The following is an 18691-nucleotide window of genomic DNA, read 5'->3' on the forward strand; positions in this document are numbered from 1 at the left end:
ATTTCAAAATAGTGGATTTTTGTTTTTGCAGTTTCTATGACCGAGTTTACACAATTGTAAAAGCTCTCTCTCTGGTAAAGGAAGAACATTAATCATTGCTGTGTTAATAGTGAGAGAAGAGAGATTTGATTCTCTATGTCACCTTTTACCCAGCAGAACTCAATGCACAGCTTCAACTCAGAGTTGATGATTTTGTTTAGTCATGAATGATGCTGCCATGAAGCATGATGCTAGGAGTAGCAAGGAAATGTTTAAGAAAAATGATATTTCTGCTTGTTCATATTTCTTAAGACATACCCTTTAACTTATCTCTGTCTTTTGCTCTTCTCCATATGCAAATAAGTCCTGGTATCTTCTTATTAATATTGGCCCTTTAATGCTACTTGACATAGTCTCTAGTCAAAACAGTATGTTTCCATTTCTTGGAAACTGGGAAAAGTCAAGAAATGACTTTTTCTTCTCAATGCTTTTGCAGTTTTAAGCTGACTGGCTGTAAAGTAATGAATCATGTCTTTTAGATACTTTTTAGAAATTGCAGATATGATAATGCAAATTTGATTTTTTTTTTTTCTCCACAGAGCCCCATGTAGTAACTGATTTGAGCATATTTCCTTTTTTTGGTAACCTGTATGATTAGGAAAAGAAAAAAAAGAAAGTCAATTGTCTGTAAAAAATAATATGTTAATTTTTATTGAAGCACTTACATTGTACCTAATAATGTTTGGAGTCTTAGAATCTGATAATGTTCTCAAGAAGACTCAAAAATATTGAACATACAAAAATTTAGAAACACATTTCACATTAGTTCTCTATGTCTGTGTGAAATGAAAATAAAAATATGTTAGATATTAATCCCTCTAGGAACCTTGGGAAATTTCATTTTCCTTTGTCCTATTAGGTGGCCATCTTTGTGTTACAACTGGGCAGTGCTACATTCCTGCTTACAGAGCCTGTGATCAGCGCGATGACAACTGGGGCTGCCACCCACGTCGTGACTTCACAAGTCAAGTATCTCTTGGGAATGAAAATGCCCTATATATCTGGGCCACTTGGATTCTTTTATGTAAGTTTTCCATATGTCTTTGTTCATATATTTTGTGTGTGCCTCACGGAGTAGAATTTGAGTAATTATAATATTGAGACATTTCTATATTAAAACAACTTGGGTTTAAATACAATCTCTTAGGATTTTTATTAATATATAGCTAACATATAATATTATATTGGTTTCAGGTGTCTAGCAGTTATTCAACAGTACCCACCTGGCACTGTACATGATCATTACCATATTACTGATTATATTCCCTATACTTTACATCCCTGTGACTATTTTATAACTACCAATTTGTATTTCTTAATCCCTTCACCTTTTCACCCTGCTCCCAATCCCCCTCCCATCTATTACCCTGATAGATCTAGTACCTATCTGACACCATACAGAGTTATTGCAATATTTTTTACTATATTCCTAATGCTATACCCTACATCCCCATAACTATGTAACAATCAATTTATACTTCTTAATCCCTTCTGATTTTTCACCCACTCGCAACACCCCTCCCTTCTGACAACCATCAATATGTTCTCTGTATTTATGAGTTTGTTTCTGTTTAATTTATTTATTTTGTTCTTTAGATTCCACTTATAAGTGAAATCATATAACATTTGTCTTTTGCTGTCTGACTTACTATACTCCACAAAATACTCTCTAGGTCCGTTGCATTCTTTTTTAATTTTTTTGGCTGAGTAATAATCCATTGTATATGTGTACCACCTCTTCTTTATCCATTCATCCATTCAGGGACACCCAGGTTGCCTTCATGTCTTGGCAGTTGTGAATAATACTGCAATGAGCATGTGGAGGAGCGCATCCCATCAAAGTAGCATTTTGGGTTTCTTTGGGTAAATACCCAGAAGTGCGGTTACTAGGTCATTCTTTGTCTGTTGCTATAGTCTTTGTTTTAAAGTCGATTTTGTCTGTTATAAATATGGCTACTCCAGATTTTGTTTGTTTGTTTCTATTTTCATGAAATATCTTTTCCATACCTTTATTTTCAGTCTGTGTTTGTCTTCTTGGAAGAAGTGTCTGTTCAGGTTCTCTGCCCATTTTTCAAATTGGGTTCTTTTTAATGTATTGTATTTTTTTGTTGTTGTTGAGTTGTATGAGTTCTTTACATAGTTTGGATATAAGCCCCTTATCTCTGTGCTTCCTGGGCTACTATATCTATTTCCTTCACCATCATTATTTCAATCATTAGGGAAATTTTCCATCATTATTTCTTCAAATAGGTTTTCAATTCCTTGCTCTCTTCTCCTTCTGGCATCCCTATAATGTGAATGTTGGTATGCTTGATGTTGTCCCAGAAAACTCTTCATTTTTTAAAATTATTTTTGCTGTTCCAATTGGGTGTTTTGTGCTACCTTATCTTCTAAATCACTGATTCAGTCCTCTGCTTCATCTAATCTACTGTTTATTCCCTGTAATGTAGTCTTCATTTCCGTTATTGCATTCTTTCTTTCTGACTGGTCCTTTTTATTTTTTTTGCCTCCATTTTTATGTTTCCTGTTTCTTTGTTGGATTTCTCCCTGAGATCACTGAGCATCCTTATATCCAGTGTTTGGAACTCTGCATCTGGTAGATCGCTTTGCTTGTCTCCATTTTGTTTTGTTCATTTTCTGGAGCTTTATTCTGTTCTTTTATTTGGGACATGCTTCTTTGTCTCCCCATTTTGGCTGCTTCCCTGTGTTTCTTTCTAGGTACTAGGTAGGGCTTCTATGTTTACCAGTCTTAGTAGAGTGGCCTTACTCTAGGAGTGCTGTGGGGCTCAGTGGCACAGTCTTCCTGGTCACCTGAGCTGCACACTCCAGTTGTGTCCTTTGTGTGTGTTTTAGTGCTTTCTTCTTGTAGCTCAGCCTTGGTTGCTGTTTGCACATCAATGGGAGGGAGACCCTTGGGCTCATTAGTTGTGAGAACTGGCCATAACTACAGTGGAGGAGTTATGGTGCAGGCGCTGTTGCTAAAGAGCCGGACCTGCCTTAGCATGGCTCTGGTGCCTGTCCAATCCACCCCTTGGGTGCATCATCCTTGGAGGCAGGTAGGTTATGCTGCAGCTTGTTTCGAAGCTGGCCAGTAGGCCTGCCAGCCCCAGGGCCATCTGGGAGGGAACCTGCTGCAGGTCAAGTTCAGCCACAACTCATGCTCCATTTGGGGACACCTGGCAAGAACCACAAAGCAATTCACAGATGGCCACCACTCGTGCCATGTTTTGAAGTGCCTCAGGAGGGCAATTCACAAATCAGACCAGCTGCCACTAGTGCCAGACTTTGGGCTACTCAGCCAGAGTTATAGGACATGCTCAAGCCAGATGCTGTTTTTCTGGGCTCCAGGGACCCCTGAGAGGCCCTAGGAAAGTGTGCAACATAAGCCAAAGAAGGTGATTTATATGAAAAATCCACTGGAAGCAGCTTGAGTGTTCCCAAAATTTGGGTGGGATGGATCTCAGAATCACTGGGGCATGGCAAATGAATGATGTCAGCCAGCTTCATGGAGACTCAGGTATTCTAAATGTGGTTTTGGACATTAAACTAATTTAATGTATTATAAACAATTGAATATTATATAATTTGGGGGCATGCTTAGAAAAAAAAAAATAACTAGAATATTTTTGTGAGCAAGATATGTTGCCAAGTTCTAATGAAAGCCATCCACTGGGATTGTGGTTGACTTGAACAACAGTATATTCAACCACGTACTTTCAGTATTGTGAACCCTGGTAGGAATCAAATCACAGGCCTGGTCAAAATTGGTGGCTGGAACCCCAATAATTGGTTACTAAAAGCCACTTGAACCTGACAGAGAAAGGTGTGGCCAGTTTCAATATATTTTCATAATAGTGTATTGTTCTTGGTCTCTTTTTGAAGCTGACCTAAAATCTGTGACTGCTCAGGAAGTCATTCCTGTTGGAGCTTTATAAGAAAATTAACATCTTGTTAATTAACTTGAAAGCTAGCAAACTTCATAGTCCTTAATTTCATATCGTAGGGGAGGAAAATATATTTTTCTTCTACTCTTCTAGGTTCTCATCTCTGGCCCCTATAACAAACAACAACAACAAAACAGATTAACAAGAGGAAAACAAACAGAAATTTATTAACGTGTATATCTCATATATACATAAGAGGAATTCAGAGATGAATAACTCAAAAGAGGTGGCTAGAACTTGGGCTTAAATACCATCTTTTCTAAAACAAAGGAAGAAGGGTGTGGGATAGGCAAGTGATGGGAAGGTTACCAGGAAAAGTACAGTAAACAAGGGTAATGTTGTTATGCAGATTTTAGTTGGTGACTTCTCCATTGATGAGAGTCTCTTGTAATTTTGTTATCCTTTTCTTCCTGGTACAGAGAGGGAGACCCTTACAAATGGAGACTTCCTTAATAAATGTAAATTTCCCTTACAAAAAGGTAATTTATACTCTATTTCCAAAGCTTACTATGTCAAAAATTGTGGTGTTCAGAGCATTACATTAAGAAATAAATTTTGTGGGGTGGCCAGATGGCTCACTTGGTTAGAGAGCAAGCTCTTAACAACAAAGTTGCGGGTTCAATTCCCACGTGGGCCAGTGAGCTGCACCCTCCACAACTAGACTGAAAAACAGCAACTTGACTTGGAGCTGGTGGGTCCTGGAAAAACACACTGTTCCCCAATATACTCCAATTAAAAAAAAAGAAAGGAAGAAATTTTGCGTCATGCATAGCTTACATTGGAACATTTGGAAAGTGAGCTTTGGTGTAGAATCTGATGATGATAATGTAAATTTGAAATTGCACTTGGATCATTTTGATGGAATGTAAACTAGCAGAGCTGAGCTCAGCACAGAAGTATAGAACAGAGGACAAAACAGACAATTGCATATAATGATGTAAAAAATAATAGAATGTGTTTTTTCTTACTTTGGGGGTTTTGTGTGTACTCAAGAAAACACAGGCTGGGGTTGAGATTTCAGTTTACTATTTTTCTTGTTTTTATATTTGCACTACTATAGGAAGTAGAAGGATTTGGGAAACTTGATCTTTTTTTTTATTAAAGTTTATTGAGGTGACAATTGTTAGTAAGTTACATAAGTTTCAAGGGCACAATTCTGTAATACATCATCTATATATCTCATTGTGTGTTCACCACCCAGAGTCAGTTTTCCTCTATCACCATATATTTGACTCCATTTACCATCATCTACCACCCCCCCCCCACTCCCCTTACCCTCTGGGAACCACTAAACTATTGTCTATGTCTATGAGTTGTTTTTTTTTATTTGTTTGTCTTGTTCCTTTATTGCTTTCAGTTTTATATCCTACATATCAGTGAAATTATATGGTTCTTGACTTTTTCTGTCTTACTTATTCCACATAGCATAATAATATCAAAATCCATCCATTTTGTCACAAATGGCACTATTTCATCTTTTCTTATGGCAGAATAGTATTCCATTGTGTATATATACCACATCTTCTTTATCCAGTCATCTATTGAAAGACACTTTGGTTGTTTCCATGTCTTGGCCACCATAAATAAAGCTTCAGTGAACATCAGAGAACATACATCTTTATGGATAAATGTTTTCAGATTTTTGGGTATATACCCAGGAGAGGGATTGCTGGGTCATATAATAATTCTATTCTTAGTTTTTTTTGGAAACCTCCACACTGCCTTTCATAGCGGCTGCATCAATCTGCATTCCCACCAACGGTGTATGAGGGTTCATTTTTCTCCACAGGCTCTCCAACACAAGCTTGATCTTAACAATACCTATTCTAAAATGTTTAATGATATAATGATATGTAGGCAAAGTTTAGAGAAGACATCAAATTCTTAAGAACAGAGACAACTTGTACAATATCAATTTTGGAAGGATCAGAGATGCCTTTCAGGACCCCCGAGCAGGAATTTAGATCTGTTTAGGGGTGGAAGTAAAATATAATCAAGTTGAAAACAAGTTGGGACAGGGAGAAAGCATGTCTGGGCAATCATGGCTCATGTTTAAAGGCTCCAAGGATTCAAAAGCTGCTTTAAAGAACTAGGCTGACAGCAGACTTCAGTCTCCTCACCTGCAAAGTGGGAGAGTTGGACTAAATGTGAGGCTACAAAACCAAACATGTTCACCAGAATAATCTGGGGATATTTTATAAGCTACATATGGATTGGAAAAGATTAGTATGCATTTTTGATTCAAGAACCACTAGAATAGATTTACTCAATAAATATTTATTGATCACCTTGTAGGCATTTAGGATGCAGTTGAAAAATAACTTCCTTGTTCCCATGGAGTTTTATTAAAATACTGAGCAGGGATGTAAAGTAAGAAAGGATGTAAAGTAACAAACAAATTGGTGAACAAGATAATCTCACTGTTAATAAAGAAAACCAGTTAGTGTAATTGAAGGCAGGTAATGTGATGGAGTGAAAAGGAAATGATAATGCTCACCTTATATTAATTGAAAAAATTAAATGGTTCATTGAATATAAGATGGTTAGCATTCTTCCTGGAAATGTTAGTTCCTCCACTCTTTTAGAAAGTGATGAAGTTTAAACAGTCTCTATAATTCTATCCCAATCTGCCCTCCCCCTATCTGTTTGAGGTAGGGAAAATATAAAAATTCTTCTCTGTTCAGGGTGGAAAGAAGGAGTTAGGATGAATGCACTATCGTGTTTCCCCGAAAATAAGACTGGGTCTTATATTAATTTTTGCTCCAAAAGATGCACTAAGGCTTATGTTCATGGGATGTCATCCTGAAAAATTATGCTAAGGGCTTATTTTCCAGTTAGGTCTTATTTTCAGGGAAGCACAGTATGTAGATACAAGTAGACTTTCACGAAATATGTTTATGTTAAGGAAAAATGATAATGGTCCCTGTACTCACAGGGACCCTGTACTAAAGTCTGTACTGAAAGACTTTAGAATCAAGTTGGAAGATTTTATTACTTACCTTCTACTGACATGATTCCACTGCTGATGTTGAAGGCACAAAGCCAGGGGTAAGAAGAACTTTGCCTGAAAATCAGCCAGATGCCACTGATTCCCACCACTAACAACCAAAATCATATACTGCATGCTCCTTCAAAGAGATGGCATTTCCCCTCTATAACCCAAGGAAAAAGGAAGTATCAGGGAAGTTTGGGAAATCATTTGCTGTACAGAAAGGAGAGAACAGTGAGTGAGGCATTGGTAAAATGACGAATGTGTTGGTCTAAGGTTCAGGGAAACTGTGTCAGTCTTGACTCTGTCACTCATAAGTTAAGTCACCTGGGGTAAATCACTAGTCTTTGGAGCCTTGCTTTGTACATATATACAATTAATGTGTATAACTTGTTGACTTCTAAGGCCTTTACTGGCTCTGACAAGTGTCTTCTAAATATTGCCTTTGTTAGGCACTTTAATTGAAATGCTTACCATAGCTATCCACCATGCCTATTTATCTGTGACAGATAATTAGTTGTCTGTCTCTTTTAATGATACTAATTATTTAGTAACTGTTAATAAAAACTTTCTGTTTAGTTTCATTTTGTGTCTTAAAACATTTCTATTTTGGTTAACTTAAAGAGGAGGAAATTTACTAAGGCACATATATAATTCTAAAGGCAAAAGCTCTAAGTTCCCTTTGCCCTCTGTATTAGTCTGCTAGGGCTGCCATAACAAACTACCATGGACTGAGTGGTTTAAACTACAGAAATGTATTTTTTCTCAATTTTGGAGGCTGGAAGTCAAATATTATTAAGGTGCAGTAGTGTTTTCTGAGGCCTCGCTCCTTGGCTTGTAGATGGCCATCCTCCTGCTTCTTCACGTGATATTCCCTCTATGCATACACATCCCTGTGTCTCTTTGTATGTCCTAATCACCTCTTCATATGAGGATACCAGACAGATTGGACTAGGACCTACCTTAATGGCCTCATTTTAACTTATTTATCTCTTTAAAGCTCTATCTATAAATAAAGTCACATTATGAAGTACTAGTGATTAGGGCTTCAAAATATGAATTTTAGGGGAACACAATTAAGATTGTATACCCTTTTTGAGTTGTCTCAGAAGTGAGATGTATTTGAGTTGGTAATTGTTAGTGTACTGTGGCTACTATAGCAAATCACCACAAACTTGATTACTTAACAAACATAAATTTATCCTCACATTTCTGAAGGCTAGAAGTCCAAAATCACAGTGTCAGAAGGACCATACTCCTCCATCTGGAGGTTTTAGGGAGAATCCTTCCTTGTTTCTTCAGGCTTCTGGTGGCTCCAGGCATTCCCTGTCTTGTGTCTGCATCACTCCAATCTCTGCATCTGTCTCTGCATGGACTTCCTCTTTTGTTCATGTCTTCTCCTCTCTGTCTCTTATAAGGGCACTTGTCATTAGATTTTAGATGTATATCTATGAACAGATTATGCCAAATGTATTTTCAGATCATAGTTGGAACACATGGTAGTAAATATCTATGAATGTTACCATTTTTTTTCCTGGAGATATTCCTGGTTTTGTGGTTGATGACTTATTCAAAGTCATATATTGGGAATTAAGAATTGTTGATTGCAGATTAGTACTTTATACCAACCATAAAATAGCATGCTGACAGACATTAAAAATGCTGATTGTAATATCACTCTGTTGTTTCTATCATGAAACACAAACTTATTTATGACAGATTCTTAATACAATGGTAGCACAGGTATGATAAGTAATAATACTAAAGGGTTTACATGTTCTATTTGGCATAGAAATATATATTGGAATATTCTATGTGGTCCCTTTCTAGATAATTCAAAAATATGCTCATCATTGCTACTGAAGAATTGTCATGATATCATTATACACTTAAAATATTTTTTTTATCTCATTGAGATTTTATAACAGCAAAGTGTAGAGCAACCAGAATGTTGGTAAAAGGGTTATTTTGATAGAATTTTCTGGTTAATTGATTATAGAGCAGAAAGTCCATTTAGTTTTTAACACTTGTTAATATTTCAAATATTAAGATCTTTTCCTTTACCTCATGAAGTTTAACAGAGTGTATACAATTTATATTTTTCTTTATACACAGGTGTTTCTATGCAGGACCTTATTTAGAACTTCAGTAGCAGTTGTACAATGAGAAACTATTTAATGGGTAAGACCCCAGAAATTATTGAAAGGGTATGATTTCCCTTTTTTCTTTAAATAAATCCTGAAAATGAGTTTTTTCAGCTTTTATTTTGCTTCATTCTTATAAAGGTAAGGTATTAAAAATCTGATTATTTGGATCAGATCGACTATATCAAAGGTGGATTACTTAAAGTTTACTTCAAAAACAGCTTCAATATTTAGCTCAATACATTGCACATAATAGAACCTCCATAAAACATATTGAATGCATGAATAAATGATAACTACAATCCTCTTAATACGACATAGCCCAAGTATTGATAGTGAGAGAAGCATAATCTGGGTCCTTCCTCTCCTTGTCATTCTGCTTATTCAGGGTAAGATCTACTCCTATTTACAGATTAATGGCTACTCTTACTATGTTAGACCAAAGTATTCATTCATTTAACAATACTTATTCAATACCTACTATCTGCCTTACACAATTATAAGAGTTGAGAATCTGTCAATAAAACAAAAATCAAATAAAAACACATTATATAAATAAAGAGTGTGTGTGTGTGTGTGTGTGTGTGTAAATGTTCGTTAAGTGCTTCTGATAAGTCTCCCCTCTAAAGAAAATAATAAGTAATACATGTACCAAGAATAGGCTATTTTCATTCATTGAAATATCTCAAAATGAATTTGTTTATACATATTTAATTTTTTATTTTGTGTCGTTATAATAAATGGTCAAATTAAAGAACTAGTATTAAGTCTTAAAATGAGCTAAATTCCTGTTTTATTAAAAAGATGGGTCAGTTCTGGTGAAATAGCTTACTTATTTATCCATACAGATATAAACTGTCTTTGATTATCTGAGATCTGGGAAGTGAATGACCCTTAATAGGAATTTTTATCTACGGGAGCTTAATGTGTGACAGCATACTTAGATGACTGGATTTATACTAGAAATGGGAAATTTTAATGTGTGCTTAGGTTGCCTAGACCTGTGTGTGTGTGTGTGTGTGTGTGTGTGTGTGTGTGTGTGTGTGTGTTTATCCATTTCCCTATCTCTATCTTTATATCCCACCCATCTCTTATGAGCCTGCTTTAACTGTGATTTCTCTATGTGGGTCCACATGAGAGTCATTAGGATGACACTCCTTATTAACTTGCTTTTCTATTGTGTTCTTTATGCTAGTTATAATAAGCTTCTGCCCACCCCAGGTTCTTCTAGAGCATCTTATGAGACATACTTTGCTCTATAAATTATAGTTTAATCCTAAAAACCCCTGGGTATTTTTTCTCATTCGTTTCATTCTCAGGTGATCATTTTTATTACGGAAAACACTTATTCTCAAAATGCACAATACAGCAAATTTGGTATGGCTTGAGAGTTTTGCAATTTCCCCCTTTTTCTACACAAGTACTGCCATGGCATACTTTTAATACCATGGATAAAATGTAAGTAATAATCGTCTAAATGCTGTAAAACATTTGGATTTTTTTGTTTTTTTCCTGACAAATTATCTTAACAATACCTTCAATTTTATCCTTGGATTATGATAAAGCATTTGAACAAATTTTTCTTAACATCACCCTAACCCCATCTCCTGTAGAATATATTTCACTGAGTAGCATTTTGGATTTGAGAAATGGAAACTGTTTCTTCCTTTTTGTAGGAATTCTGTGAACAGTTACCATCTACAAAATAGAGAGACACAGAGGAAAAATATAATTTGCGTCTCAGATAACTATAATATTGTAGTACCTAATTTTCTTTCAAAGTGGTGTGGAGTACAATAAAATAATGTAAAAAAAAGATAACAAGTAAAACCCTTTGACCTTTAATGTATTCCTTAATGTATCTGATTACACACGTGGTTTGTTGTTATTCTTGCTGTTGTTGTTTTCACTGTGTGGACAAAAGGGACTCTGCATTACCTACATTACTCTGATCACCCAGCAAGACTTCATTTTAACTGAATATATTTTCTTTGTCTGAAAGAGTTACAGTATTAATGATAATGTTAAATATGTCACCTGACACTTATGTTCATGAATTCATCCTATAAAAAGTGATACATATTTCATTGCTGAATATCACTATGGTCACCTTCGAAGTACTCCTCTTGGGAAGATATGCACCAATGTCAGCACCTAGTCCACCCTTCAAAGCAATTTGGGGGCTCTTTTTCTGGAATGGCCATCAGAGCTGTCATCGTAATACAATTGACATACTGAATGTCATCAAAATGTCTTCCTTTCAATATTTCTTTTATTTTCAGGTAAAGAAAGAAGTCATTGGGAGCCTGATCAGGTGAGTACGGAGGGCGTTCCAATACAGTTATTTGTTTGCTGGCTAAAAACTCCCTCACAAAGAGTGTCATGTGAGCTGGTGCATTGTCCTGATGCAAGATCCATGAATTGTTGGTGAAAAGCTCAGGTCGTTTTTGTCTAACTTTTCCACAAAGCCTTTTCAGCACTTCCAAACAGTAAACTTGGTTAACTGTTTGTCCAGTTGGCACAAATTCATAAGGAATAATCCCTCTGATATAAAAAAATGTTAGCAACATCATTTTTGACTCTTCATTTGGATTGACAGAACTTTTTTTGGTCATGGAGAGTTGGCTGACTTCCATTGTGTACTTTGACAATTTGTTTCAGGGTTGTATTGGTATACCCATGTTTCATCACCAGTGATAACATGGCCCCAAACATCATCTTGCCTCTCCAAAAGGTCTTAGCAAACTTCAACTCTCCTTTGCTTTTGTTCATTGTTGAGCTCCTTCGGGACAATTTATGCACACACCTTTCTCATGCCAAGATTTTCAGTTAAGATTTTCCTGTTTCTCTATTTATGTTTACTTGGTCTGTTATGCTTCTCACAGTCAGCTGATGGTTTTGATGCACCATTCAATGAATTTTGGCAATGTTTTCATCTGTTCTGCTTGTTACTTGCTGCCCTGACTTCTCTTCATCAGTGATGTGTTCTCTCACCTCAGAAAAACGTTTAATCCATTTGTACACTGCTGTTTTTTTCATGGCATTATTCCCATAAACTTGGACTAACATATTCCTGATTTCACTTCCACTCTTGCCAAGTTTAACAAAAAACTTAATGTTTGTTCATTGTTTGAATTCAAGCTCAGACATTCTTGTGATAACACACAAAAACACGCAACAACAATAATGAACGCCACTCAGCAAGACACCACCACACGTTGACAGGAACACAGTTATGAAACACTGATATACCAAGGTTATGAAACCCTTACAAAGCTGTTCATACAATGCTGCCAATGTAAGTCCACAGTGGCAAGTTTACATACTTAATTGTCAAACCTCATATATAGAATTCAGGTTTGAATAGGTTGATGCCTCAGGTATGTTCCTAATCTCTCAACAAGGTGGATTGAATCCTTTGATTAGGAAACATAGTTAGCAGAATTTCAGAGGGGCTAAGGAACATAGTCTGTATATGTTCTTTTGACGCAATATTTTTAGTTATGGTAAAATTATATTTGAGATGTTAAGAAGAGAGGGCAGAGAACACCCAGAAGTGGGCTGCTATAAGAATAATCTGTTTGCTAAAGTAAAAACTAGTTTTCATTCCTTGAAACTAGACTTAAGAAACCAGCTGTGGACAAATAGAAATGAGGTTATAAAAATCGGATTCAGAGAGAAGGATTCAAGAAGGGAGTAGATAAGCACTGTGCTTGCCACTTCCAGTGACCACATTAAAATTACAGTTAAATTATAGAACAATCAACCTGGAGAACATCTGAAGTCTAGCTGAACAAAAGTTTTATAGCTAAGGATATAAAGAAGTCAGGTTGAAACTGGCAGGAGGGGTGGAGATACAGAACGGGCTGGCCCCAAACCTCCCTGTGATGGTTGAGACTCGGGAGGAATACCTCAGGCATGGAAGTCCCCCTTGGAGGAGGAAAGAACCTCAGCCTGATACTGGGCTCCCCAACCTGGAGCACTGGTGCTGGGAAGAGCAACCCCCACAACATCTGGCTGTGAAAAGCAGTGGTAATTTTGACAGAGTGGGACGGAAGGCTGTGGGAAACCCAGACATCCTCTTAAAGGGCCTGCACACAGACCCACTCCCTCAGAGACACTCACCCTGGGCTCCAGAAGGGGGACAGTGCCTCAGGAGGTGTCAGACATACAAGGAGAGAATGAGCTGTGTGGATTTGGTGTGAGGACTGGAGGGATGGTTGCCATTTTTCCTGTGTAGAATCCTTCTCCTATGCAGCTGGAAAGTCCAACACACCATCTTTCCTGTGTTGAGCCCTCCTCCACATGGCCAAATCTGAATCTAAACTGGCTGGCATGGTGAACTCCACTTGCTCCATCCTGGTGACTTCCTGGGGCCCTGCCCCACCCAACTTGTGCAATACCAGAGGCAATTTTTTAGCAAGCAGCCATCCCTGCTCATATTGCACTCGTCCTTGGATAACTGTCAGGGGTCTCCAAATGCCAGGTGGGCAGTGAATGGCCATACTCGGTGTGTTCTGAGACATTAGCTGAGTAGCTTCAGACTCAGCAATGGCACCAAACCAGATTCTACATTAACATGGTAAACAACACGTGTCCTTTCCTGAGACCTAACAATATCCAACCCATGTACCGTATGAGGCTTTATCAGCGGCTGAGCCTTATGGTAGCTAGCAGGTGACAGCAGGCCTTGGAGTGTCCTGGGCTTTTTGAGGAGCTAACCCAGGCCTGGTACCAGTAGTAGCCATCCTCAGTTCAGAGTGCAGCCTCTCCCACTGTCCAGCACAGTGATCAACTAACTATGGATCACTTTGTACTTCCTCCCAGGTAGTCCTTGAATGATCATAGGCAGTGGTTCACCTGGGCCTGCACCAGAGCCCCTAACAAGAGGCCCGAGAATCAACATACATGGAATTTAGCTTCAGACCACAGCCAAGCACCATCCAATTAGTTGCACGAATGGCACACCCAAAGGGTGGTCACACCAGGTACTAGAGCCTGCTGGAGCAAACCCCACTCCATGGAGTAAGCCCCTGCATAGCAGCCGATAAGCTGTAGATGTGGCCCAGCCCCACAGCCAGTCAGCCTGAGGTTCAATCCCATCCACTAACATGCCAACAGTGATCAAGGCTCAACTATAATGGGGGGCACACACAAGGGACACTCCTGGACCACCCAGCACAGGTGACCAGAGGGACTGTGCCCCAGAACCCCATAGGGCACCTGATACATAAGCCACCCAGCCAAAACTGGGAAACATAGCAGATCTACCTAATATATAGGAACAAACTCAGAGAGGCAGCCAAAATTAGGAAACAAAGAAATACATCCCAAATGAAAGACCAGGAGAAAACTCCAGGGAAAAAAAAATACTAGACAAAATGGAGGCAAGCATCCTACCAGATACAGAGTTCAAAACAGTTATAAGGATGCTCAGGGAACTTAGTGAGAGGCTCAACAAAGAGAAAACAAGCAGAAAAAAGAAATAGGAACCATAAACAAGAACCAGTCAGAAGAGAAAACTACTATAACTGAAGTAAAGAATGCACTAGAAGGAATCACCAGTGGACTAGAAAGCAGAGGACCGAATGAGTGATTTTAAAAAAAATTTTATTAAATTTCTTTGGGTGACATTGGTTTGTAAAATTATATATGTTTTAGGTGTGCAATTCTATAATATATCATCTATATATTGCATTGTGTGTTCACCACCCAGAGTTCTTATTCCATCATCATATATTTGACCACCATTATTATCTTCTTCAATCACCCCGCCACATAATTTCTGGTAACACTAAGCGGTTGTCTGTTTCCTTAGGTTTTTGTTTGTTTGTCTTGTTCATTTGTTCCTTTCAGTTTTATATCGCACATATGTGTGAAGTCATATGGTTCACAAATTTTTCTGCCTGACTTGTTTCTTTTAGCATGATAATCTCAAGATCCATCCATGTTATTGCAAATGGCAGTATTTCATCTTTTCTTATGGCTGCATCATATTTCATTGTATTATGTTGGTGCAAAAGTAATTGCGGTTTTGCAATTATTTTTAACTTTTCAAACTGCAATCACGTTTGTACCTACCTAACACATATATACACCACATCTTCTTTATCCAATCATCAGTCGAAGGACACTTTGGTTGTTTTTATATCTTGGCCAGTGTGAATAAAGTCACAATGAACATCAGGGCACGTGTATCTTTATGGATAAGTGTTTTCCAATTTTGGGGGTAAATACCCAGAAGAGGGATTGTTGGGTCACATGGTAATTCTATTCTTAATTTTTTTAGGAACCTCTGTACTGTTTTCTATAGTGGCTGTACAAGTTTACATTTCCACCAGCATTGTATAAGGGTTCCTTTTTCTCCACAAACTCTCCAACACTTGTTATTACTTGTCTTGTTCACAATAGCCATTCTAACAGGTATGAGATACTATCTCATTGTGGTTTTGATTTCCATTTCCCTAATAGCTAGTGAAGTTGAGCATCTTTTCCTGTATCTGTTGGCTGTTTGTTTGTCTTCTGGGGAGAAGTGTCTATTCAGGTCTTCTACCCATTCTCTTAAACTGGATTCTTTTTAACGTATTGCTGTATTTTTGTTTTTGTTGAGTTATACGAGTTCTTTATATATTTTGGATATTAGCCCCTTATCAGAAATGTTGTTTGCAAATATCTCCTCCCATTTGGTTGGTTGCCTCTTTGTTCTGTTGATAGTTTCTTTTGTAGTGCAGAAGCTTTTCAGTTTGAAATAGTCCAATTTGTTGATTTTTGCTTTTACTTCCCTTGCCTTTGAAGTCAAATTCATAAAATCCATTTTGAACCCAAGGTCCATAAGTTTAGTACCTATGCTCTCCTCTTTGTAATTTATTATTTCAGGTTTTATATTTAAGTTTTTGATTTATTTTGAGTTTATTTTGGTGGATGGTAACAGATAGTAGTTGAGCTTCATTCTTTTACACACAGCTTTCCAATTTCCTCGGCACCATTTATAAAAGAGGCTTTCTTTTCTCCATTGTATGTGTTTGGTTCTTTTGTCAAAAATAATATGCCCATATACCTGTGGGTTTATTTCTGCATTCTGAATTCAATTCCATTGGTCTGTATGTCTGTTTTACCTGCCAATAACATGATGTTTGGTTATTGTTACTCTGTAGTATAAATAGAGATCAGGGAGATTGATAACTTCAGGCTTGTTCTTTTTCTCAGGAGTGCTTTTGCTATTTGGGGTCTATTATGATTCCATGCAAATCTGATGATTTTTTTGTTCTATTTCTTTGAAAAATGCTATTGGGATTTTGACAGGGGTAGCATTAAATCTGTATAATGTTTTAACCATTTTAACTATGTTGATTCTTCCAATTCATGAACATGGAATATCTTTCAATTTCTTTATGTCTTCTTCAATTTTTAAAAATAATGTCTCATAGTTTTCAATGTATTGTTACTTCTCATCCTTTGTTAAGTTTATTCCTAGGCATTTTATTCTTTTTCTTGCAATTTCAAAAGGAATTTTTTATTTGTTTTTCTGAAATTTCATTGTTAGTTTATATGAATGCAGTAGATTTTTGTACATTGATTTTGTATCCTGCAACTTTACTGTATTTGTTTATTGTTTCTAATAGTATTTTTTTCTTTTATCTGGAACTATTAAGGTATTTTTATATAAAGAATCATGTCATCTGTAACAAGTGACAATTTAACTTCTTCATTCTCACTTTGGATGCCTTTTATTTTGTCCTCTTGCTTGATTGCTCTGGCTAGGACCTCCAATTCTATGTTGAATAACAGTGGTGACAGGGTCATCCCTATCTTGTTCCTGATTTTACAGGAAAATTTCTATTTTTCACCACTAAGTATAATATTAACTGAAAGTTTGTCATATATGGCCTTTATTATGTAGAGATACTTTCCTTCTATACCCATTCTATTAAGTGTTTTAATCATAAATCGATGTTGTATCTTGTCAAATGCTTTTTCTGCATCTATAGATATAATCATATGATTTTTATCTCTTATTTTGTTTGTGTAGTGTATCACATTGATTGATTTGCATATGTTGAGCCATCCTGGAATGAACCCCACTTGCTTGTCATGTATAATCTTTTTAATGTGTTGTTTTTGATTAGCTAGTATTTTTTTCTTTCCCCTTTCTTCCACCTCCCCCGCCACTCCGATTCTAGCCATTGTTTCTCAGTCTTGTGTAGGACACAGATCCCTGGCCCATGCTGGTATTATGAACCTTGTACTCCCCCCGGCTGAGGCAGTTGGTCGCCAGTCGTTGGTCAGCTGCTCACAGCAGCTCTTGGCTGCCAACTGCTCACAATGGCTGCCAGCCACTCACGCTGGCCACCAGCAGCCACTAGTACCCCATGGCAGCACACAGTATCCCATGGCAGCACACAGCAGCCTACAGCAGCTCACGCCAACTTCTGGCTGCTCACAGCAGCCCAGCTCCAGAGAGAGCTGTTGTTCACAATCTTAGCTGTACAGGGCACAGCTCACTTAGCTGTAGAGGGCCCATGTGGGAATCCAACTGGCGAACTCAGAGTTAGGAGCATGACGCTCCAACCACCTGAGCCACCAGACCGGCCAATTTGCTAGTATTTTGTTTAGGATTTTTGTGTCTGTATTTCTCAGAGATATTGGTCTGTAATTTCTTGTTTGTTTGTTTGTTACCCTTACCAGTTTTGGTGTCAGAGTGATGTTGGCCTCGTAAAATGAGTTAGGAAGTTTTGCCTCTTGTTCAGTTTTTTGGAAGCGATTATGAGAACAGGTGTTAAATCATTTTTAAATATTGGTAGAATTCAGTAGTGAAGCCATCTTGTCCTGGACTTTTGCTTTTGGGTAGAGTTTGGATGATTGTTTCAATTTCCTTTCTGTTGATTGGTCTATTTAGATTTTTTAGGTTTGTGAGGTGTTATTTTTTTGTTGTTCTTTTTGTTTGTTTGTTTGTTTTGTATGTGAGAATCAGTCTAGCAAAGTTATATATTTCTAGGAACTTGTCAATTTCTTGGTTATCGAATTTGGTGGTATATAGTTTCTTAAAGTGTTTTTGTATGATCCTTTGTATTTCTGTGGTATCCATTGTAACTTCTTATCTTACATTTCTGATTTGTTTGTTTATTTTTTATTCTCTTTTTTCCTTAGTGAGTCTAGCCAGGGTTTTGTCAATTTTATTAATCTTTTCAAAAAACCAGTGCTCTTTGTTGCATTTTTTCCATTGTTTTTTAGTTCTCTATTTCATTTAATTCTGGTCTAATTTTTGCTTTATTTTCTACTGCTGATTTTGGGTTTCATTTGTTCTACTTTTTCTAGTTCTTTAAGATGTAATATTAGGTTGTTTATTTGTGATTTTCCCTGTTTTTTGAGGTAGGCCTTACTGATATAAATTTCCCTCTTAATACTGCTTTCACAGCATCCCAATTATTTTGATATGATATAATTTTATTCTCATTTCTTCCTATATATTTTTTCCCCATTAATAAAGTATATTTGTTCCCATGAGCCCACCTCTCCTTTGTTATGCGGGGCCTTCTTTTTCTTCTTTTTAAATTTGTTGGGGTGACAATTGTTTG

The 18691-nt window shown here is 37.1% G+C and overlaps 1 protein-coding gene across 1 annotated transcript in view; it reads left to right on the forward strand.

Annotated features, from left to right (window-relative positions):
* SLC26A7 (solute carrier family 26 member 7) overlaps positions 1 to 18691 on the forward strand; it is a 445736-nt gene that overhangs the window by 296771 nt on the left and 130274 nt on the right. Inside the window, exon 5 of the mRNA XM_033125821.1 lies at positions 899 to 1063. Coding sequence (XP_032981712.1) covers positions 899 to 1063 — 165 coding nt within the window. The remainder of the gene's footprint in view (positions 1 to 898; positions 1064 to 18691) is intronic.

This window comes from Rhinolophus ferrumequinum, chromosome 14, assembly GCF_004115265.2.
Source record: "Rhinolophus ferrumequinum isolate MPI-CBG mRhiFer1 chromosome 14, mRhiFer1_v1.p, whole genome shotgun sequence".
Lineage (NCBI taxonomy): Eukaryota > Metazoa > Chordata > Mammalia > Chiroptera > Rhinolophidae > Rhinolophus > Rhinolophus ferrumequinum.